The sequence below is a fragment of the Zeugodacus cucurbitae genome, chromosome 5 (genome assembly GCF_028554725.1).
Source record: "Zeugodacus cucurbitae isolate PBARC_wt_2022May chromosome 5, idZeuCucr1.2, whole genome shotgun sequence".
NCBI lineage: Eukaryota > Metazoa > Arthropoda > Insecta > Diptera > Tephritidae > Zeugodacus > Zeugodacus cucurbitae.
In genome coordinates this window covers 5,884,996-5,908,928 of record NC_071670.1, presented here as the reverse complement: position 1 = coordinate 5,908,928, position 23,933 = coordinate 5,884,996, and the positions used below count along the sequence as shown (strand labels likewise).

Here is a 23,933-nt window from a genome sequence, read left to right as displayed (position 1 = left end):
ATTCTGTTGTATTATATATTATTATTTTTTTATATTTTTTTTTAATAATTTTTAATGACTTTCTTAGTTCATTAATACTCTTCCAATACCGACGAATGGCATTTCGGCTGTGTCGCGCGCCGCTTCTACCTCATACCTATGTAGATATTTATGTACGAGTATATTAGTATAAGGTATCGCGTCAGACATTATAAAAACCTACATTTATACAACAACAAATTAACTCAAAAACAAGCATTTCGGTATACTTGTAAATAGGCATATTGCCGCGTTGGGTGGGTGGGTGCGCAATCAAGCCGCACCTTGCCGCGACCGCTCAAATTTGGGGTTGCTCAATGCGCCTCCGACAAATGCGATGCTGCAGCTTAAAAACACAAGCGAGCGGCGAACTAACTGATTGAGCTGCGGCCGGTGGCGGGCGCAATACATACATACATACATACAATATAAGCTATATACGAGCGTAACGCGTCAACAAATAGCGCTTTCCGTTTGCCACGCTTTTCATGCGACCTGCCGCAGCGCGTTAAATACATAAATACACATGGAAACATATATATATGTACATATATACGCTTGGCAGCGACAATTGTTGCCATCACTGTCAATTGTCATGGATTACGCTTGCGTCGTCGCTGTATTTTTGCTGAAGCTGAGGCTGTGTCAGCGAATGAGTCCGAGTCAAACGACACTCGGCGCGGTGCATCACGTTGACCCGCCGTTCAGTATGCTATTCGACGACACTGGCAATGGCGGCTTGCGTTTAGTACGCGCGGCAAATTTCAAATTCAAGTCACTTTATACTTAATTCCTTTGACTAAGCACCGAAAATTAAATTATTACAACAACAACGGCAAAAACAATTTAAGCAACAATAGGATGTTGAAAATCGAATGATTGGTACTCGGCAGCGCGCAACATTAAACGCGGTAAAGACGACGACAATCGGTCGTCTAAGGCGGCACACGACCGCGACATACAAAAAGCCGACAACGTGAACGACGGCGCAAACGAAGACGGAAAGACGCAAACGATTATCATTGACGGCATACATATATACCGTTATATATATTATACATAGATATATATGTATCAAATGTCGTATATACTTGTGTTGCAAGTTAGCTTAAGCAGTGTGTATGGTCGCCGTTAGTCTCAGAAGATTTGCCGAAAGCTGTAATACGAGCTTAAACGGTATCCGGTCGCGTTTAGTAGCGAGTGGCGTACACTCGATCCGGGTGGTGACGACGGTGACGACGACGACAACAAACGACTAAGACGCGCATGGCGTTGGTACAGCGCGTGAATTAGTAAACGTTTGCGGGCAGTGCGAGCATTTCGTTTGCGGTGGCTGGATTATACCGTCGACTAGTGCGCGAGTGTCGTACAACGCAAATAAACATTTTTTCTCAGTACCAGTGATAAAGTAGCAATCCATAAAAACAAAAATAAACGAAAAATCAAAAAACCAAAAATTATGTCAGCATATTAGCGAAGATACTTCTTATCAATTCTTCAAAATCACTAATCACTTTTTTGTGCTCCGTTAATGCGAAGAAATTTATGTGAAATCGCGCGTAAGAGTTGAAATTGTGTGTGAAAACAAAAAAACGTATTTTAGAATTCCATAGCTGACAAAAAAAAAAACGCTGAGTACAGGTGCACTCAAGTCTTCACTCAGTGTCGGCATCTCAGCTAATAAGCGCAGAATTAACGCTTCGCCGCTGTCAAGGAGTACAAGTTTTAGCAGCAAACATGGAAGATCATTGGGGCCTCAGCAGCACAACTGGTACATAAGGACTTACTGTGTAGTGTTATATAAGTTCGTTTACTATCTAGTCCTGACATCAAATCGATATATGATTATCGATTTACATATATACTATATATTAGAAGTAACCACAAATTAAAGCCTTTTCTGCTGTGAAATTAATTTTTTTGTAATATGGAGACCTCTGTCAAAGTGACAGTCCTTGACTTGAGGAGCTTAGAAAACTTTTGTTAAAGTGAAAATCTTAAGCAATAAAAAATACTTTAGACGCTGTGTTAAAACGTCAGTCCTTAAGTCCTTAACTGTGTGCGGGACTTGGAAGACTTCTGTTAAAGTGACAGTCCTTAGTTGTATCCTGTGAAGACCCCAGTTTTGCTGACAGTACAGTGTAGCTATATAGGATATATGATAATTTATGTCAAGGTGACAGTCTTTAACATTATAAAAGTCCTATGAAAACTCCGATAAACGGTAGCAGTCCTTAACTGTATAGAATGACTTCGGAGACTTCTTTGATGTATATAGTCTCGTTTATCTTCGGAAAAATACATTTATTACAGTCAAAAATTTTCATAACACTAGCAATTTTAAGCTCCTTAAAGACATGCCACACCAGACCTGACATCTAGGAGGTGTTTAACGGGAATTTTGAAAGTTAAAAGTCAAATGTCCAAATCTTTTCTTTTCTTATTTTTTTATTATTTTGATATACATGCTCTTGAAGAACAATAATATTTTCAATGATTATAGCTTACTTTGTCTGTACCAGCTGCTACGCTTAGACGTGTTTTTATGAGCTTGGCGATTTCGTTTGTTGAAATCTCACACTTCATTGTTTCTTCGTGGCAAAAAACAATACTGTAACTATGACCCAGTCTCCATATTCGCCAGATATGCCTCCTTGTGACTTTTTCCAAAAATAAAGAGAACCTTAAAGGGTCATCGTTTTACAAGCGTACGAGAAATCGTTCAAAGAGCTATAGGCTCTCAGCTTATAGCGCTGGAATACGTGCATAATATCGAATAAGGAGACTAGACTTGAAGGCGAAAGCAATAATGTAGTCAAATAAAGAAACATAGTTTTCAAAAAACACAAATTACCGTTATTTTTTGAACATACCTCGTATATTTCACCTTTGACTTTCACTACACTATATAAATATTAGTAACAAATTGAACAACTTGTCGTTGATGATTTCTACGCTTCCTCAGAGATCAATATGAACAATATTTTCTGTTAAGGTCAACTGAAGATCGTAGTGAATTTGATTTTAATGGAGTTATAAACTATCTTTGATTTGGTCCGTCAGATCCATACAGTACAGTATAAAGTACAAATAAAATTCAGTATCTCTATCTGCTTTTCTCTATAACCTCATGTAAGTGGTCTAAATAAATAATTTTCTTTCAAATTTGTCCGATCCAATGAGCTCTCTGAAGGGTTCCATGTAAGAGTTCTGTATGATACTTAACATTATATTCAACGATGTCATATTAGTTTATAGATCTCCGTAGCTATTCCATAAAAATGTTATGGATCGCTGAGCTGGAGAGTTAATTTTCAAGAAGAATGAGCATGGTCTTTCTCACCCATAGAACTAGAACTTTTTTTAATTATTCTGATTTAAATTCTGTTATGCAATCTTAGGAATGTTGAGTATATTTTAACTCTCTTCTCAATAAACTTCAAAAATTCATTATATTTGACAGTGAAGTATAGAAACTATTAAATTAGAACTGTGTGATTTCGAAACCATGAAAAGCATACAGTTTGTGAATTTTGGAATTAGAATAAGAAACTGAATCTATTCTTAAACAAAAATATTATTATTTTGTATTATTAACATTAATATTACATTTAATGGTTTAAATTTTGGGAACTTTTCTTCAAAAATTCAACAATTACACAAGAAAAAATTTATTAAGTGAGGTTAGGGACTGGGTGTCACCTTGAAAGAATCTAAATAAACATACTAATTATATATGTAGGTTTCCAAACAAAATTATTTAGAATATATATAATACAATAAGTAAGTAAATATTATAAAATAAAACAACAATAAATACCTATTTACGAATGCAGTGTAAAATAAACGGAGCGAAATAATATACATATGTACCTCTATATAGAAAAATAGTGCTTACAAATGAAAAAAACTAAACGCACACACAAAAGCAAACATAAATACAAATCGTAAATAAAGAAAGACGAAAAAGCCGAAAACCCAACCCCTTTCTAAATAAATCCATAAGCAATTGTGTTTCGCTTACTTCAACACTATTGAAGCTGCTTCTATGCAAATAAACAAAAATCGAACAAAAAATATACATATGTACAACGTGGCGTATGCGTAACAAAAATTCAATAGCCGCGGATCGTGTAAATAGTAAAGAGTTGAAATTAGAAAAACAAAAAGCATAAATTAGCAGGCGATGCAATGAAGCGGAACTGCATTGGAAGAATGTAATAAATGACAAAAAGAAGGCAAATACGAAAGACAAATTTAAAAGCGAAATCAAACATACAAAACTCAATGGAAAATTGAAAAGCGTTGAATTTGGTGAAAAATATTCCACAAATGAAAAAAAACTTAAAAAATACCATATTCTGAGAACTAAGTGACCAACTGTCCTATTTTCCTTGCAATAATAGCTGAAGTATACAAATCCATGCACGATTTGACCATTAATGACAAAAGAATTTGGGATGCAAATGTCCAAGATCGATATAAAACGATTTAATCGACCAGTGCTTGACCCTAGTGACATCTATTGGAAAGCGGCGGAAGCAAAGTTTGTCTGAAGGCTTTGTAATACTTGTGGATCGAGTATTAGGCTTTTAGGAAAAATAATTTTTAAAAGACACAGAAATTAGTTGATGTCGTGGATAAAACTCTGTAGGAAAATATAGTATTCTTAAGTAGTGTTATCTCTCAGTGGAACTCAAGAACCACTTTGGTCGGTACAAGTAAAAATAATTCAATTAACCTCTTTCTTCATCTTTGTTCTTAATCGACAAACGGTCACACCTCTTAACAGCTGATTACTTTTTGTTAGAACCTTGTCATGACAAAAATACACAAGGGAGCCGAGAGCTACCGATATATCAGAGAATTATTTTAGTTGGTCAGAAGTTAACTTATTTTTTTAAATGTAAAGACGTTATTGACATCTTAGTCAAGAACTAATCAAGAAAGAGTATTCTAATCTCGCCAATACTCGGTTTTTGTAAGTTTTAATAATATAGACAAAAAAAAGCGGGGTGTCTCATCCGAGGCTTTCTTCGATTTTTCATTGGTACTTCGTTTTTATGTGGTGGGTCGGTTTTTGTAAGTCTTAATAGACACTTCCCTGATATAGCTCAATTTCAATAACCCCAAGTCAATCATTTATAGCCATGAATCGAAATTTATAAATTCAATGGAAAATGAAAGCAAAACTCCTCTAGTTAAAAATTAGAGAGTAGTTATCTCTTGAGAAAAATCTTCCAAGAATACAAATTAGATATACTTTGATTTAACATTCTTATGATATTTTTCGCAACTCTTAAAATTTTGGCGAATCGAACAAACAACTGATATAAATCACATAAATTTGGCATAATCACACACAGATAATATCAGGCGTTACCAGTTACTACCAGATAATACTCTAGTTAATAAAGTCCTTTGCCTAATATCAATTATTTAGAGCTTAGAATTGCTTGAATCAATATCAAGTTTATTACTTCAATTAGTAGATAAATAACGTAGATTGTAACTCTAATTACTTTTGGGTATCTTCAATATATCTGATTCTTTTATTAGGAATGCCACTGTTGTAAGTGAAAGTTTTAGTTACCTCATAGGTAATCGGTTTCTTTTTCAAAAACTTCAATGAACCTTGAACACATTGGAAATATTTTGATATACCCCAAGATTGTTAGGTAACGTTTTTACTATTCAAGTATAAGTAAATAAAAGATATTTTCACGTTCTTTCTGAAGAAACCATGTTTGAGTCGGTAACTTTGAACTGTCAAATAAAAATTTTTCTTCATCTCCGATGGTTCTTTCAAAGCATTAGGCGCCGACAGCACAAGCTTAGATTATATTATAAATATGTATAAAATTCTAAAATAATTTTAGTTGCTTTTTGGGCTTTCTATTCTACATTTGTGTATACTCAACGAACAAATCAACGTAAATTGTCACACAAAAGGCGAACAATTTAGAAATGAAATTAAAGCGATGCCAAATGATGGCAATCCGCATTAGTTCCACACAGAGTAGAGCTTGCTAAGTAAAGATAATGCACAGAAAAGTATATGCATGATCAACGGACAAATACTTGTGGATATATAAGTATATATATGTACTATAAATAGTTATATATTTAAATCGGTATATAAAGAAATCTTGCGTTAAAGGACGGTTACAGGTCGCATTGCGAGCGACAAAGCGGCGAAAAATGAGCAATCGAAAGCGGAGAGAGCAATGCAAAATGGAAATCTAGCAAGAGATCAGTGCTTGAGAGAGCAGAGCGCTCAAGCGCCTAAAAGGATACTTGAAAATGAGCGTGAAAGCAGTGAAAAATAGCTAAAAAATTTGAGATTTCAGAGAAATCATGTAAGAGCGTAAATTTTGTGAGAAAGCGCGTTTTTACTTATATACTACAACTGCTCACAGCATTAATATAAATAAATAAATATATATTTGTGCGCTTACTTACTTGCGTTTTAATAAAGTGTCGCTGCCTTCACACTTGCTGTTTATTGCTTAACTCAAGCTTGGCTGCTTATGCGCTGAAGTAAATAACTGTAATGAAATGAAAAAAAAAAACAAGTGGAGAGAGTATTAACACATACATACAGACAAGTAGTTTATCATACAGATATGTGTAGATTTGTATAGCTATAGTATGTGCATTCATAAGCGACTGATTAAATTAAAGTGAACTTAATTTAGCGTGATTGATATCGTTTTCTTTTCATGCCTTTATTTTCATATATATTAAAGCAATGTATACAAATTTTGATACATATATAGGTGTGTGTGTGTGGTTTAATACACTTCTAGTATAAATGCTAGTTAAGCGGCATTAAAGAAGTGCATTTTGTAGATTTTGTAGAGCTAGCTTATGTTTTGTTGTATATATATATTTATATTATAATCTCATGCTGAGATGCCGCTAGAAAATTTTCTACATTGTCATATTTTCCGGCTGAGAAAATCATATTTTGAAAAAAAAAAAGAAAATTCTGAGCTTGACTTAAAATATCTAATTAAATAGTTGTCAGAACTTATACTCTTATTAGTCTTCTAATAAGCGATTTATATTAGATAACAATTAGATTTTGTCTAACCCGGCTTTAAACCAACCAGCCAGTCAGTAAATCTAAAAAAACTAAGCCCATATATATATATGAAGTTGAGGGAACGGATCGGAACGAGGAAATAGAAAATACGAAGAAAACTGCTTTGATTAAAAATCAATAAGAGTGGCTATCTTAGAAAAAGCGTTCAAGAATACTAATTAGATATCGTTTAAAATCAAATTTTGGCGAATCGAAAACACAACTGGTATAAATGACATAAAACTGGTATAACCAATATCAGAACCAAAATCGCCAATAATCCTTTTTCAACCTCAAAAAATAGATGAATATATCACACGGTTCCTACATTGTTGAAATGATTATGGTTTGTGTAACCCTCTTAGCTTATCTAGTAATCTCTCACTCTCTTTAAATCGTCTAAAATTTAGACTCTAAACCAACTGATATTTTCTATTTTTTATCTTGTTCAGAAAATAGTGTCTGTCTGAGAAAAAGCTTCCAAAGCTTCCTATAATATTTTTATGAAAATTTTCGAAACTCCTTTGGCGAATCGAGCGCACAACTAGTATAAATAACATACAATTTAGTATAATAAAGCTTATAAACAAAATCGGCAATACCTTTTTTTGTAATTTAAATCAAAATCGTTGAAATTATCACTCCTACATTGTTGGAATGTCCCTCTTTGCTTCTCCTACAACTAGTCCCTCCATTCACTCAAGTCCTCTAAACAAACCAATTTTTCCTTTATTTTTCTTATACCAACAAACAACATGCAACTTGCCACACTCTATTCAAACCCATTGGGCTCGTAAATAAATTAACACTGTGTCATTAAATGTTGCGCACAACAAAAATATCTTCAATTAAATAATTGCTTGACCGCTTTGATTTCGATGCATGCCGACGTCAACTATTCATTTGACTTTACAGCTAATTTTCTTAAATTAATTGATCTCAATTTAATGCACAAAAGCTAAAAATAATATAAAAAAAAAACAAAGATAAAAGTGAAAATGTGAAAGATTAATATGAAATTTGATAAACGAGTATGACAGATAAGAGTTTGATGTTAAAAAATAGGGGTTTTTCAGGGAATATTGCTATAAGAAAAACAATGAACGATAATAACAAAAATAATATTTTTTTAATAATCTATACGGTAGCGCCATCTATCATTTCAGTATTACATCTAACGAATTTCTTACATGTTTATCTATGAGATTTTCAATATTAATGCTATTATACTATTTCTGTGGTAAAGAAAATAATACTGATGAGTAGTGAATTTCCTTTCCTTTCTTTTTTAATGAAATAATAAAATTACCCTTCTGCGAAATTTTTCTAAAATTTTTTTTTTATGTTTTTAGTGATGTATAATACCGCAAATATTTATTAGACAAAAAAATTTCTCTTTTAGCAAATTTTTTGCAGCTGATTTTTCGTTTAATATCGCTACTGCAATACATCTAACGAATTTCTATTTAAAATTCCATTAAACTCATTCTGTTGTAACTAAAATTATGCAGGTGAATAGTGCATTTGCTTTTCTTTCTTTTTTTTCAAAGAAAAAAATAAATTACCCAGTTGGGAAATTTTTCTAAAACTATTTTTTTTTATGTTTTTAGTGGTGTAACGATTCTGTTGTAACTAAAATAATGCACTACATTTCCTTTCCTTTCTTTTTTTAAAGAAAAAAATTAAATTACCCTAAGTGGGAAATTTTTCTAAAACACATTTTTTTATGAAAATTGTATTTAGTGCTGTATAATTATCAGCAAATATTTATAAAAAAACGAAATTTCCCCATTAGGAAATTTTTTGCAACCGATTTTTCGTTTATTTTCGCTACAGCATTACATCTAACGAATTTCTATTTGATATTTATCAGTTTTTCAACATAAATTCCATTAAACTCATTCTGTTGTAACTAAAATTATGCAGATGAGTAGTACATTTGCTTTTCTTTCTTTTTTTCAAAGAAAAAAATAAATTACCCAGCTGGGAAATTTTTCTAAAACTGTTTTTTTTATGTTTTTAGTGGTGTATAATTTTTAATACCGCAAATATTTATCATAAAAAAAATTCCCCGTTAGGAAATTTTTTGCAACCGATTTTTTGTTTAACATCGCTACTGCAATACATCTAACGAATTTCTATTTAAAATTCCATTAAACTCATTCTGTTGTAACTAAAATTATGCAGATGAGTAGTGCATCTACTTTTCTTTCTTTTTTCAACGAAAAAAATAAATTACCTAGTTGGGAAATTTTTCTAAAACTAATTTTTTTTATGTTTTTAGTGGTGTAACGATTCTGTTGTAACTAAAATAATGCACTACATTTCATTTTCTTTCTATTTTTAAAGAAAAAACAAAATTACCCTAGGTGGGAAATTTTTCTAAAACTAATTTTTTTTATGAAAATTGTATTTAGTGCTGTATAATTATCAGTACCGCAAATATTTAAAAAAAAAAAACGAAATTTAAAATATTAATGAAAACAAAATATCCCCAAAACTATCTGTTTGGTATATTTGTTAAAAAATATTTTCGTTTAGTAAGATACTGTAAATAATGTATTATAGGCGTATTGCGCTTTAACACATCATTTGTTAATGTCAATGTTTGCCTTAATATTATATTATAAAGGAAATTGTATAGAAATTTTAATATATTTTTGATAGTGAAAAATACCCTCGAGGGTTATTTTATGAAGATGCAGTTGTGCCTCGTTTACGTTGAATTATTATAAAGAGGATCATGTAGAAATTTTAATATGTAAAATAGCGAAAAATACCCTCTAGGGTTATTTTTATGAGGATTCAGTTGTGCTGTGTTTGACTTGAATTATTATAAAGAGAATTGTGTAGAAGTAAAATTAGCGGAAAAAACCTTCGAGGGTTATTTTTAAGAAAATATAGTTGTGCAGTGTTTGCTTTCAATATGTTAAAATTTCAAAAAATACCCTCGAGGGTTATTTTTATCAAGAAGCAGTTTAATATGAAAGTGAGCTAGAAATGTTTTTAAAAGTTATACAATTTAATTTAAATGCATTTTTGGAGCATACAAAAAATTTCCCTTTTAGGGTTTTTTTGTAGAGCGGGTTTAACTATTTATAAAAAATGTATTGTAAGTAAATGTAAGCAAGGTGTAACTAGCTTCAATAAATCTATACGAAATTATAAGTTTTTTTCTGCAATCTCAACTAACGAATGAAAATCACATTTCACGATTATCTGTGATTTTAGTCTGTTAAATGAAAATCACAAAGCACAATATTTCCAAAATTAAAATTCTGTTTCAATTTTCATTTATACATATTACCGTAATAGTTTATACAGCTGTTGTATGAAAATCACAAACGATTCAGATAATCTCTTATTAAACGATATTTTTAAATATTACAAGTGATTTTATGTAGGTGAAATATAAATCACAAGGTATTGACCCATAAAAACTTAAAAAAATTTTATTCAAAATTATTTTTGTATATTTATATATGTGACTTTACATCTATCAAATGAAAATCACAATGTCTAGAATCTCAGAACAAATCACAATAACTAATCTCACATTATTTCCACCTATGTAAATGTCACATGTGATTTTACAACTGTCAAACGAAAATCACTGTTGACAGCATGACAATAATAAAATTCGAGAATCCCACATTAATTGATAATTAGAAATGTTATAAGTGATTATACAGCTGTCAAATGAATATCGCTAGTTATGGAATGACAATTAACGAAAAAATCTCACAATCTGACTTTATGAATGCGGAAGCAAATCAATCAGAAAGCGCAAATTTCTCTAAAATTTTCGCTCAATTTGAAATGTGTGAACCGCTAAGAAATACTAACGAAAAACAAAATTAATGATAAAACGCCAAAGCGCGACTAGTAAGCGCCAGTTGCGATGGAAATACGAAAAAAAAAATTAATTGCATTGAGGAAACATAAACCAAATCGTCAACAATGATGCCGTCGAAATGAAAACAATGAGTGACGGTATATATGTATGAAGTTTTAGAATGAAATGGAAATATATAAATTTGTATTTTTTTGCATTGTTTTTTAGCCGCCATACACTCGAAAATTTCACTACTAATTTAGTAATTTAGTGTTGTGATTAGCGGTAAATGCCTGCGCCGCCCCTTTTTCAAACGCGGCGTTACTTTTTTCCGCTCGCATAGGGTGCACAATATGACAAGAAATGCTTATAAATTATTTGTATGCAAAATAAACAAGCCGCCGACGACTTCGTTCACGCTGTTGGCGATACACGAGCGTTTTGCTGCCGCATACAACTAATGAGCGCAATTATCGCTACATATGCTACACTATATGTATGCAAATTAAGGCTAGCGCCCATTAAATACCGAACGTACGAAATTCAAATAGCGTTCAACTCATTAGCGTCAATGTGGCATGCCGCAAAGTGATGTTTTGTGCGCGCTGCAATGCAAAATTATTAAATAATTAAAAAATTCAAATGACAACGAAATGAAGTGCATTTCGGAAGACCTATTCGAGTGTGTGTTTGTCGGGCTGAAATGAAATGACATTTGCATACGCGAGTAATATAAGCGACGCGGACCTCTGACGCCCCTCTCAGCGTGTATTGACATTTCCGTTGACATATTCTAGTCATTGTGACGCCTTGTTTGTACGTAAATAGTAGTATTTTTAATTATTTATAAATTCGTTGGGTATTTATAGATCAGAGCTTTTACAGTCAAATCAATAAAAAAAATAATTATACACGCAATGCTTGCCAAATAAGGGTTATGAGGTGTCTTCAGGGCGTTTATTACTAGTTACAAGTCGTAGATGAACGTTTAGAATGCGTGACTATCACTCACCTACCAAATCTATCTAAATTTATAAATATAATCAAGTTTTAACAACAGTTCTCCGTTGTCAGTCAATGTCAATGTCAAGTTTGAGTTCACTCCTAAAATATAAGGAACGACTCTCCTTAAACGACGGCTTTTTAAAATAAAATCGTTCGAGATTCCGTTAAAATTTTGTTAAATTCTGATTTCAATTTGGCAATAAAGAGTTTATCCGGGTATCAGTTAAAAATTTAGATCTCTCGTTCGAAAGACGAAAAAAAATCACGATAAAAATCTTCGTATAAAAGAATCAGCTCTATATAGTGTACATATTCCAGTGTATTCAAGTCCTCTATAATCGCACGAGTTTAAATAACGAAATCTGTTCAACACTTTAACTAGAACTCATTCCACAATTTTCAGAATAAAATTTATTTTCCCACAAAGAACTTGTTCAGAACTTGCAAATGTAGGTTTTATTGTAAAGGCAATCCTTCACTTAAGTTTAAGTGTTCTAGTTTAGGTTAACTATCGAGTGTTTCAAGAAACGTACTATTCCAACGAAAAGGCCAAAGGTTCAGGTCAAACTAACAGAGTTACATGATTATCTTGGGTTGCATCAAGCTATATCTTCATGATTCGAGAGAACTTGTCTCAGCAAATCATAATATTAACGAACTAAGATAGTTGTACAATGTTTTGTCTGAGACATCTGGTGGAAGATCGAAAAAACGTGACTTTCTGACTGTATTGATTTAAAATGAAAATATTTATGATTGTAGGAAAATAAGATGAGCAATATGAAGCAATTTCACAAATAGGATCTATGCCAATATAGTATGTATATGCTCCGAACCGATGTTGATATGTATGAAGATTAAAGTTTCGTCAGAGTTTGACAACTACAGAGAGATAACTCGAACTCTAATTCTGTATATCTCACCTCTGTACCGAACTAATAAGATACAAATCCAGAAATAAGTTTCAGCAGATATTGACAGGCAAGACTGAATACTTCGAGGCTTATGAGAAAGATCTGAGAATACGAAACCTAGGTACAGTTGATTTTATGATTCAAATTTTCGAAGTTTCACAAGAATTTGACTGGTAACGCGAGGTACTTCAAGAGCTATTTGAGTGATGAGAGGCGACTAAGTCGAAAACAATGCAATTATTTGGACTACTACAAATACGATAATAAATTATTTAATGATCAAAGTTGCCCAATAACGCAATAAAGAATTGACAGTTGTTTTTCAGCTTCGAAATGGAACTAATTAAATCTGGATCTTTCACCACAGGGTTGTAATTATCCCTTTATATAATTTGACGACTTCATAAAGTACGGACTCTTTTTTTTATAAAAATGAATGGTCTCCCTACTTGTAATAGTTGGGAGAGAATGTCAATGCAAATTAACCAATAATGGTATGAGTTCAGCCACAAAATAGAGACTTTCAGAGACCACTTCGTTAGGTCACTCTCAACTGAGTATATACGTCTCAAACCTGCAGTAATGTTTAAATAACCGTTAGCATTTATGACACCTATTGTGAGTAGACGATACAGATTAATTTGATCGAATTACGAAGCCTCAATTGCCTTTTAAGGGTTAAACTAATGATTTAAGAGATGAAGACGCTTCTTATTTACGAACCCCACTGCGAATCCTATAAAATATCGAACGGAGCTGCTATTTCTAAGGCCATCATATAATACTACAACTTCATTTCAGTCAAATTTCTTAAGTAAGAGAAGCATGAATTTGTTTACAACTTCTTTGGTGCCAATTTAGTATTTTGAAGACCCAGATCAATTAACCTTTTCTATATTAGCATTTCTACAATTTTAACACGATTATAAGTACTTTTAAATTAATAAAGAATATGTAATTAAATAAATGTATATTAGATTAAACACACAATACTACACACACCACAGACAATCAATAGCTCAGACGCAGCTCAAAGCGCGCGCTGAGTTAAGCGCAGCTACGCAAGCGGCAAACGATCAACACAATTAAAACGATGAGCCAGCGCAAAACAAGTGGAAAAATTAGAAAAAATGTGAAACAAATTGAAAATTAACTTAAAAAAAAACATAAACAAGCACGAAAGCAACAGCAACAATAATAACAATAAAAGCAAGCAGCATTAAAAATAGTAATGAAAACAGTGACAAAATGACGACACAAACAATTAATGGAGGAAATGCTATTTGATGCTCAGTTAAAGTTGGGGAAGCGTGTATATATCTAACAACAAGTACTATATATGTAGTATTTAAACAACAAAAAATATATATTTAGAGCACTGACGACATTAACATAGGCAAACATATGAAATTTGTTTACAAGTTTTTTTCAGTGTAATTTATAGAAATAAACAGTAAAATGTTTTATTGAGACATTTTTCTAACTTTGAAGTCCAGAAGTCGATGATTTCTAGCTTTCACTTGTCATTAAGAAAATATTGAAATTCTGATCTGACATTTGAATTACTGTTGATCATAAACATGGCAACCCTTTAACAACAAAAATTTTATAAAAAGCGTATATAAACTGTTTGAATATGGGTACGAATAATATTATATATACGATGCTTTAAAATATTTATGGAATAAATTCGAGTAAAATACAATCGACGTTCGACTTTTATGTTAAAAAAAAGAAGAGTTGCCAACACCTTATATTAGAATCTCCTCAATTAGACATCAGCTGTTTATAATTGTCCTACAGGCATACTATCTTCAGTCTATATAAAAATTCAACTGTATATAACTGTTATCAATACATAATTTTATGGTATTTACATATGTAGGCATACACTATATAGAGCAGAACGCGCATTTACCATAAATGTCAGTGGCCGCATTTGTCACTTGCTATTTATTTATTTATAATAAGTCAGTGTTCTAATGGATTCATTGTGATTGTAGTGCCATAATATTGATTATCTTTCGTTTGACAATGATCAATATTAATTATTCTACACTGTAAGAAATAGATTTTAGTTCCAAATGAAAAAAATCCAAAAAAATGTATTTGCATATTTTCTGATGATATAATTTTACGGAAGCTTAAAAATATTGAAAATTAAAAAATCGACAATTATTTATTATAATGCAATGCAAAAAAATTGTTTGGTTCCAAAATTAAAAATATTAATATTTTTTATAAAAATATGCTAACATTTTTTACTATTAAACTATTTATTTTTTTAAATGAAAAAAAAAAATTGATGTGATTTGATGTGTTTGTATTATATTTCAATATTTCCTGATTATTTTTTATTTATTTTTTTTTTTTCAAATATAATATTTCAACTTCTGTTTTTCACACAGGGTTGCATAGAGTATTTAAAATGATATTTATAAAAGAACTACATTAAATTTCAGGGACTTTCGCACATCGTTAAAATTTAATAGTCAATGCCTTCATGACAATTAAATTTGTCTAAATGCACCTTGAAAGCAATATTGATAAAAACAATTTATAATGCAAAATTTTAATACTTAATAGTCTAGAAGTGAAAAATAAGACAACAGAAAAAATCTTTTATAATAAATTAATTGAGCATATTGAAATTACACACACATATTTTGCGAATTTTCGCAACCCACAAATAAATTATTATCTTTTGACAATTATAAAAAATATTAAATTATGAAGAAAAAAAATTATAAATAATTTAAATAAAATCAATAAAAAAAATTGTTGACATAAATTATTTTAATTCAACTAAAAAATTATAATTTAATTAATAATTTTCAAGTAAAAATTTTTAAATAATAAAAAATAAAAATTAAAATTAAAATTAAAAAACATGATTTTAAATGTTTAATTATTTATTGTACTACATATTTATCTATTTAATTAATATAAATCACAAAAATATGTTATAATAAAAATAAAATATATTATATATAAAATTAATTTTAATAAAAAATGATTTCTTTAAATAAAAAATTTTAAGAAAGTGTTCATATAAATTATCTAAATTTAATTATAATTTATTAATTGTCAATTAAAAAATTAAAAAAAAAAATAAGTTTAAAAAATAATTTTAATTTTTAATTACTTATAGTATTTCATCAATTTAATTAATATAAATTATAAATAAATTTTATAAATGTTTCAATTAATTTTAGTAAATATTATTTTTTACAAAAAAGAATTTTAAAGAATATTTTCATATAAATATGAAAATTAAAAAAGAATTAATATAAAATTTTTAGTTAATGACAACAAATTTATTACTTTAAATAATTAAGAATTTTTCTGATCAAATATTGAAAATAAAAAAAATATTAAATTGAAATTAAAAAAACATATGTATATAATATTTTTACTGTTTTCTTATATACAATTTTTAAATAATACAATATTTTTACTGAAATAAAACAAAAAAGAAATCCACTTAAAAATCATTTTTTTGGAAAAATTTATTGATTTTATTTCCTCAAAATTATTTTTTATTTAAAATAAAACTCATTAAAAAACACAAAAACTAATAATAAAATTTAATGATTTTTTCCAATAAAATTTCTTTCAGATATAAATTGTACACAACCCGCCATCGACGACTTCCCAAAGGATCTATTCACCGAGGCGCAAAGACAATCGGGTGCTGTTGTACTTCATGTGATAGCCAGTTTATATTTATTTCTAGCATTAGCGGTAGTTTGTGATGAGTACTTTGTGCCTGCGGTCGAAAAGATATGCGCAGGTGAGTGAACTAAAACTGAGATGCTTCCAGATGTATAACCATTTTTATAATTATCATTTAAATTATTATATTCTACATTAATTCTATTAAAATATTTTATTTTATTTTATTCTATTCTATTTTATTCTATTTTATTATTTATTTTTATTTTTTTATTATTTATTTATTTATTTGCACTTTCTCCTATTCACCACAGCGTTAAATATGTCAAATGATGTGGCTGGCGCCACTTTCATGGCTGCGGCCACCTCAGCGCCCGAACTCTTCGTCAATGTGATAGGTACATTCATCACAGAGGGTGACATTGGCGTGGGCACCATTGTCGGTTCGGCGGTATTTAATATTTTAGCGGTTGCCGCGTGCTGTGGGATTGGCGCGGGCATGGTGAGTAGGCACAAAATACATTTAGAAACTTTCTTAAAAAAAATATAATAAATATATCTATATTTAATATCTTCTCCAAAATATTATTAGACCATCCCACTCGATTGGTGGCCCTTGACTCGCGATAGTATAGCTTATGGCGTCACCGTCGCCATATTGATTTGCGTTATGCACGACGAACGCGTCGAGTGGTATGAGGCGCTGATATTAGTCTCACTCTATGCCGTTTACTTGGCAGTGATGTATTTTGATAAATCATTTCAGAAGTGTGCAAAAGGTAGGTTGATTACGCTGATTTTTGCGGCGATAAAAAATCATTTCAACTGATATCTTAATACATAATATGGTTTACATAGCTAGAGAATACTTAAAACTGTTTTACACACGGTACATGACATGATTGAATTAATTGATATTTTATACATTTTTACACTTTTATACTACTCCAATGCGTACAACATACACACAACATAAACACGGATTTAGGTGGCGTTAAGCAGGCTCGCTCACGCAGTCGCTCCTCCAATTGCAGCATACAAACGAAAAACAGCAATGAGAAGGAACCAGGTTGATGCATACAGAATACATATTATATAGTACATAATACATAATATACTAACACACATATGTACATAAATACACTAATTATACTCACAAAAACAAAGTTTAATATTTTTTACTAATAAATATTGAAAATATGGCAACTCCAAATTTTAATTATAAAAAGAAAAACATTTTTCTTAACATTTTTAATGAATTTAATTTACAAAAAAAACAATTATAAAAGCCGAAATTATCTTTAGGAATGTCGTAAAAAGTATTCCGTAGTTTGCCATGCAACCCTGTATCAAAAATAACTTCTTTTATACGGTCCTTACAAACTCGAAAATGTTTTGGAAATTTTTTAATTGCTGTGAAAACCAAAAATTAATGCAAAGCCTTGATAAATGACACCTAAGATATCTCATATCTCCAATGTCAAATGCAACCATGTGATCAAAATTAGATTATAAGCTTCAAAAAAGCATTACTTTCGCGCAATTCAAATTTACTTCATTGTTGTATATGAAAAAAGTTCGACCAAACAGCTCTACCTCAAGTTTTAGACACAAATATGGGGGGTTCTTTAAGTTTTACCCATCCTCGATGGACTAGTAGTTATGACAAGAGATATTTTAATTACAGAAATACCCTCAACTGCTTTAACTTTCAGTAGTAGGATAAGCAGAGAACCAGAGTTTGAACTAATTTTGCTATTGTTGTTGTAACATCGTAAAACTTCCCAAAAATAGTTTTCGGAAATACTGTCGACAGTCCTTGATTATATATCCGATAAAAGAGATCCAACATCATAGAATGGGTTTAAATCTACGACACGTCCGTTGATGCAGATGGCACTCTGTTACGGCGGGAAGAAAGCTTGGGAAGCTTTTAAGAAACAATTAATAGGCTATATGATCAATTACCTTAAAGGTTCCCGAAGGAGTCCTTTAGCTTTCAGGTCTTTATATAAAGATAGTACATATAATACCATTTTTCAGAGATGTAGTGAATAGCATCCATTCAAATTGTGCTATCTAAGGAATATCATCGTTCAGAGATGTAGTGAATAGTATCTTCCCATTATAGCAAGTAACGGTGCCTAAAATGGGTTCTCGAGGGAATTCCGTAGCAACCGGATTCTTATACATACAAAAAAGTATCTAAAACATTATTATTTAGAGATATAATGAATAGTATCTTTAAATTATCGGAAGAAACGAAGCCCAAAATGGGATCTCGAAGGAATTCTTTAGCTTTCCGGTTCTTAGATAAATAAAGTGCATAAAATACTATTATTCAGAGATGTAATGAATAGTATATTCCCATTATCGGAAAAAACCGATTTCCAAAAAGGGCTTTCCAAAGAATTCTTTGGCTATCGTGTTCCTATTATATAGAAAGTGCTTCAAACGCTTATTATTCAGAGATGTATTGAATAATATTTTCACATTATTGGAAGAAACGGTTCCCGAGTGATTTGAAACTCTCCTATATAGCTCACACGAGACAATAACTGGATGTAAAAAGTTATGATGGAATGTAGCCACATATTATTGAGAAGAAGTGAAAGTAAGAATTGTAAGATGTCGATAAAACAACCTATGCTAGTCCTTCAAGTATGCGTTATGTTCGGAATAATTCACAAAGGTCCCAAATACCCAAAGTTATCACTCACAATATTTATAGATCTCAACAGAACAATTTAGTTATTGAATTGAAACAGAATGACATGATATCCTCTAGTTATGAAGAAAATATAAAACTTTGAAGTATCAGTCATTTTTAAGAATATTCACAGTATATGAGAATAAAAAACTCAGAGTGGCATGTTATATAATAGTTATTAACAATTATTCCATTAACCGACCTAAAGTAGAGTTTTCCAAATAACATAAATACTCATATCTGCATCAACTTACAGATCTTGTGGAAAATCGCATCTGTCACAAACTCTCCACAGTACAGTTAAATGGTGGCGTTAACAATGAACCGCCAAAGTTGCAGCCAACGGCATCACCGCCTCCCACACAAGCTACCGCCACAAATTCCAACACGAATTCTAACTCAAATACCACAACAACCACAGCGACGGCCGCTATACTGCAACCACAAGCCGATGCCAAATTCATAACCAGCAGCCTTGCCAACATAGAGAAAGGTGCCGTGGAATTGCAACCAACTGCCGCGGCTGGCGCCATCGCAATAGCCGTACCTGCCACAGTCGCAGCGGCCGCATCTACTGCGAGCGACGAAGAGGTGGAGGAGGAACACTATTCATTGCTGCATTATCCGAAAGAGAAAAGCTGTTTCGCTCAGTTTACTTGGATCATTATTTGGCCCATACATTTGCTCTTTCGCATAGCGATACCGGATTGTAAGAAGACAAAAAATAATAAAATATTCCCACTGACTTTTATTATGTGCATCGTGTGGATTGGTTCGTTGTCGTATGTGGTCGCTTGGATGATTACGATTATTGGTGAGTAAAGTCTGCAGGGATGTTTGTTTGTACTTTCGGTAATGCTTCTTCTTCTTCTACGTATTTAAAGGTGACACGCTGAAAATACCGGATTCTGTGATGGGTATAACATTTCTGGCAGCGGGCACAAGTGTGCCGGAAGCGGTCTCCAGTGTTATTGTGGCTAAGAGAGGTAATCAAGTTAATAATATCTAAATAGGGTTAGTTCGCTGAAACAGCATCCTGCGATCGGATAGAATCCAGGTCAATCCGTAGAACCGGATGCCGGATCTATTCACTCAAACAACAATAGTACCTCTTTTGGCACTTGTCTTAACGAGTTACAAATTTTAACAATCTACCATTCTAGACAGGGTTATATCGCCGAAAAACAGCCCTTGGCCGTATAAAATCCGGAACAATTCCGGTACCACAGAACTGACTCTCGTGGGAATTGTTAGGGCTCGGATAACTGTATGGAATACGGACATACCGCTTACTATTTCTTAAGCGAACCCGAGCCCGATCGAACGGGGTACCACACCAGTGCTCGCTTTGCCCTACTATTCTGTGACACGATTTCAGAACATAAGCTTGGATTGAAGTTGATAGAGTTTCTGCCACCAACATTTGCGAAATACATTTATTAGAAAGAAATCTATACCTAGTACCAACAATCTAACCTGACTTGACTGGGTTCACCAAATTACCAACAAATGAAACCAAGTACTACTGGTTTGCCAAACTTCTTTCCAGACTAGACCCCGACATACCAAATAAATGTACTGCATGTAATGAGTCTCCGCTTGATGCTAACTACATATGTACATGTCCAAAAAGCCCGACTCACCTAACACACTTCCAACTATGGACCGACCTCGTCGAAAAAGTTAGTTTCTTGCGCCTCCTGTTAGATGAACTCGACGAGAATTAATTTAACACTTTCCATCTAATCAGTGTCTAGACTAGTACTACTAATATATTCCACTCTTTATATATATCATTAATTAATATGATATTAATATATTGTGAAATCAAAATTGTATGTAAGACCTCATCTCACAACACACTTTCTCACTACTTTTTCCCCTACTTCTAGGTCACGGTTCAATGGGTATCTGTAATTCGATCGGTTCGAATACATTCGATATACTACTATGTTTGGGTGTACCATGGCTCATCAAAGCGGTCTTCTTTCCCATACAGCAAGGACAGAATTATGTCGGCATTAATTCGGCCGGTCTCGAGTATTCCGCTATAACGTTACTCTCCACACTATTTCTGCTCTACATCACATTCTCATTCAACAAATTCAAATTGGATCGAAAAGTGGGCATGGCCTGTTTGGTTATGTATTTGGTATTCATGATATTCGCATCGCTGATAGAATTGAATGTATTCTTTCGGGTCAATTTACCAACATGTGGACGTTCGTGAAGCGTGGCGAAGGGTTGAGTGCAAAGGAGTGGAGTGCGGAAGTGAGAAAGAAGAAAAAGCCGCGGCGTGTGCGCACGTTTTATATACGTACAAATTTTAATATGCAAAAGAAAATAAGCGAGAAAAAGAATAAATGTTGCGACACTGTGAGAAAAAGGTGTTGACTAAACTACAACAACAACAATAATAATAAAACAGCGACAAAAATACTTGGGCAGTTTCGCGTAATGAGTTGACTGGTATAACTCTGCTACTTGCAAAATATGTTTCTTCTTTTTATTGTTGTACAAGGGTATTATAAGTTTAAGTTGTATTTAGTTTTCTTTTCCTTTTTCGTTTTGTTTAATAAATATTTTATTTTGTGCTCTGCTTCGGCGCATTGGTTTGTGCGAAAAATGTATTCAATAATTTAATGTAAATAAAATCAAGAGAGTCCTTTTCATATAATCGCTTTCTCTATTTAAATAAATAACACATTGGCGTTCACATATAAAAGGGAAACGAGAAAAACTTGCAAACATTTATAGATTTATATATAACATAATATACAAACAAAAAAATCCTAATGCTTAATTATGTAAAAATAAGCTGTGTATTTCATAAGTTTTATGCATAATATTTTAAACGCACTAGAAGAACGGGAAAGTGGCATATGTAGATGCATATAGATGTATTTGAAAAAAATAAATAAATAAAATGAAATGTTATTTATTTCTTATTTTATTTTTTTTTTTTAATTCTAAATTAAAAAATAATTTCCAAAATGTTACTAAATTTATTTTTTTTTTATTTTAAAATTGTTTAAATTCTTTTTTCTGTTTTCTAATTTAAAAAAATTTTAAGTTTTACATAAAATGTTTATTAAAAAAAGTTAATAATATATTTCAAAATTTTTAAAAGTAAAATTTACACTTTTTCTCATTCAAAAATTCTAATCTTTTAATTTCGAAAAATTTTCAAAATTCAATTTTTTTATTTTAAGTCAAAAATTCTAATTTCAAAGTTCTAAAATATTTCCGAAAATTAAAAAAAAGATAAATATTTAATATATTAGATATTATTTTTTTATATAAACAATTTTAATTTTTCATAAAATTTTTGTTAATACAAAATTAATATATTATATTATTTAAATTTTTTTTTGATAATTTACATACATTTTCACATTCAAAAATTATAATCTTTTAATTTCGAAAAAGTTTGAAATTTTAAATTTTTTTTTATTTTAAGTCAAAAATTCTAATTTCAAAGTTCTAAAATATTTCCGAAATATAAAAAAAATATTTTTTTTTTTTATTTTAATATTGTTGTAATTCTTATTATTTTTTTATTTCAAAAATTTAAATTTTTAATACAATTTTTATTAATAAAAATTAATTATATTATTGTTTTTAAGTTTTTTATTTGAAAATTTACATACATTTTCACATTCAAAAATTCGAAATTTTGTCATTTCAAAATTTTTTCCCAATATAAATTTAAATTTAAAATTTTTTTAACAATTTTTGAAATTATTTTTTTTATTCACAAAATTTTAATGTTTTTTTTTATTTTTACAAAACTAAATTCAATGTTAAATTTTTTTGATTTTATTGAGTTGAATTGTATTTTATAAAAATGTATATTTTATATTTTGTATATTGCAAATATACAATTTTTAAATTTTTAATTGTTTCAAATAATTTAAAAATTTCAACTTTTTAAATTTAGAATTTTTTACTTTAAATAAATGTATTACTTTTTAGAAAAATTATATTTATAAATTTAAAAATTTTAAACTTTTTCCATTTTAATTTAATTTATAATTATTTAAAATTTTATTTTGTTTTTAATTTTGTAAATTTCTCAATTTTTTATGGAATATTTTTTGCAATCTTAAATATGTAAATTTAAAATGTTTTTGAAGTGTAAAATTTGCATATTTTTAATTTAAAAATTTTATTGAGTCTTTTGTTTGAGTTGAATATGAATTTTATTTTAAATTATATTTTTTTTAATCACTTTAAATTTATTTTTTTTTTATTTATCCAAAAAAATTTTGTTTTTGAAAATATAATTATTTTTATATTTTTTTTTTTATTTTTTTCATTAAAGTTTCATTGATATTTTTGTTTCTGTGAATTTTTCAATTTTCAATTTTTTAATAAATTTATTTCATTTTTATTTTTTAACTTTTTGAGTTAAATTTAATAGTTTTTTTATTATTGAGTTTATTTATTTCCTTTTTTATCAAAATAAAAATTTTCATTTTTAATTTTTTCTTTTATTTCCCACAATTATTTGCATTCCGTAAAAAAAACTTCCCTCGCTTCAAAAAAATTCTTTCAAAATTCGTTTCTTTGTTGTTATGTATGTTCATATGTATGCAAACCAGAAATGTTTATTATGCAGTGCATTATATTAAATTTTTATATATAAATATAAAAAAACTATAATAATAATGAGCGCAGTTTCTAGAC

The 23,933-nt window shown here is 30.4% G+C and overlaps 1 protein-coding gene and 1 long non-coding RNA gene across 3 annotated transcripts in view; one reads left to right on the top strand and one right to left on the bottom strand.

The window, feature by feature from the left end:
• LOC128921871 (uncharacterized) overlaps positions 1-23,933 on the bottom strand; it is a 125,887-nt gene that overhangs the window by 51,435 nt on the left and 50,519 nt on the right. Inside the window, exon 3 of the long non-coding RNA XR_008471188.1 lies at positions 6,481-6,566. This is a non-coding gene — a long non-coding RNA (uncharacterized LOC128921871). The remainder of the gene's footprint in view (positions 1-6,480; positions 6,567-23,933) is intronic.
• On the top strand, positions 681-22,231 carry LOC105218555 (sodium/potassium/calcium exchanger 3). 2 transcript variants are annotated; one of them, XM_011194229.3, is made up of 8 exons: positions 685-1,789; positions 16,479-16,652; positions 16,849-17,036; positions 17,127-17,313; positions 17,523-17,603; positions 19,501-20,058; positions 20,129-20,230; positions 21,137-22,225. In XM_011194229.3, exons 1-8 carry the CDS (start codon positions 1,756-1,758, stop codon positions 21,472-21,474), a joined length of 1,662 nt encoding a protein of 553 aa, XP_011192531.1. In that variant the 5' UTR covers positions 685-1,755; the 3' UTR covers positions 21,475-22,225. The 2 variants fall into 2 exon arrangements, with proteins under 2 accessions (XP_011192532.1, XP_011192531.1); XM_011194230.3 differs by lacking the exon at positions 17,523-17,603 and having other exon boundaries at positions 681-1,789; positions 21,137-22,231.

Excerpts from the sequence above, each read along its gene's own strand:
- LOC105218555 (XM_011194229.3), top strand. The coding sequence starts at position 1,756 with ATGGAAGATCATTGGGGCCTCAGCAGCACAACTG. Across the intron at positions 1,790-16,478 it reads GGGCCTCAGCAGCACAACTG|ATATAAATTGTACACAACCC; the intron begins GTACATAAGGAC and ends AATTTCTTTCAG. Across the intron at positions 20,231-21,136 it reads TGTTATTGTGGCTAAGAGAG|GTCACGGTTCAATGGGTATC; the intron begins GTAATCAAGTTA and ends CCCTACTTCTAG.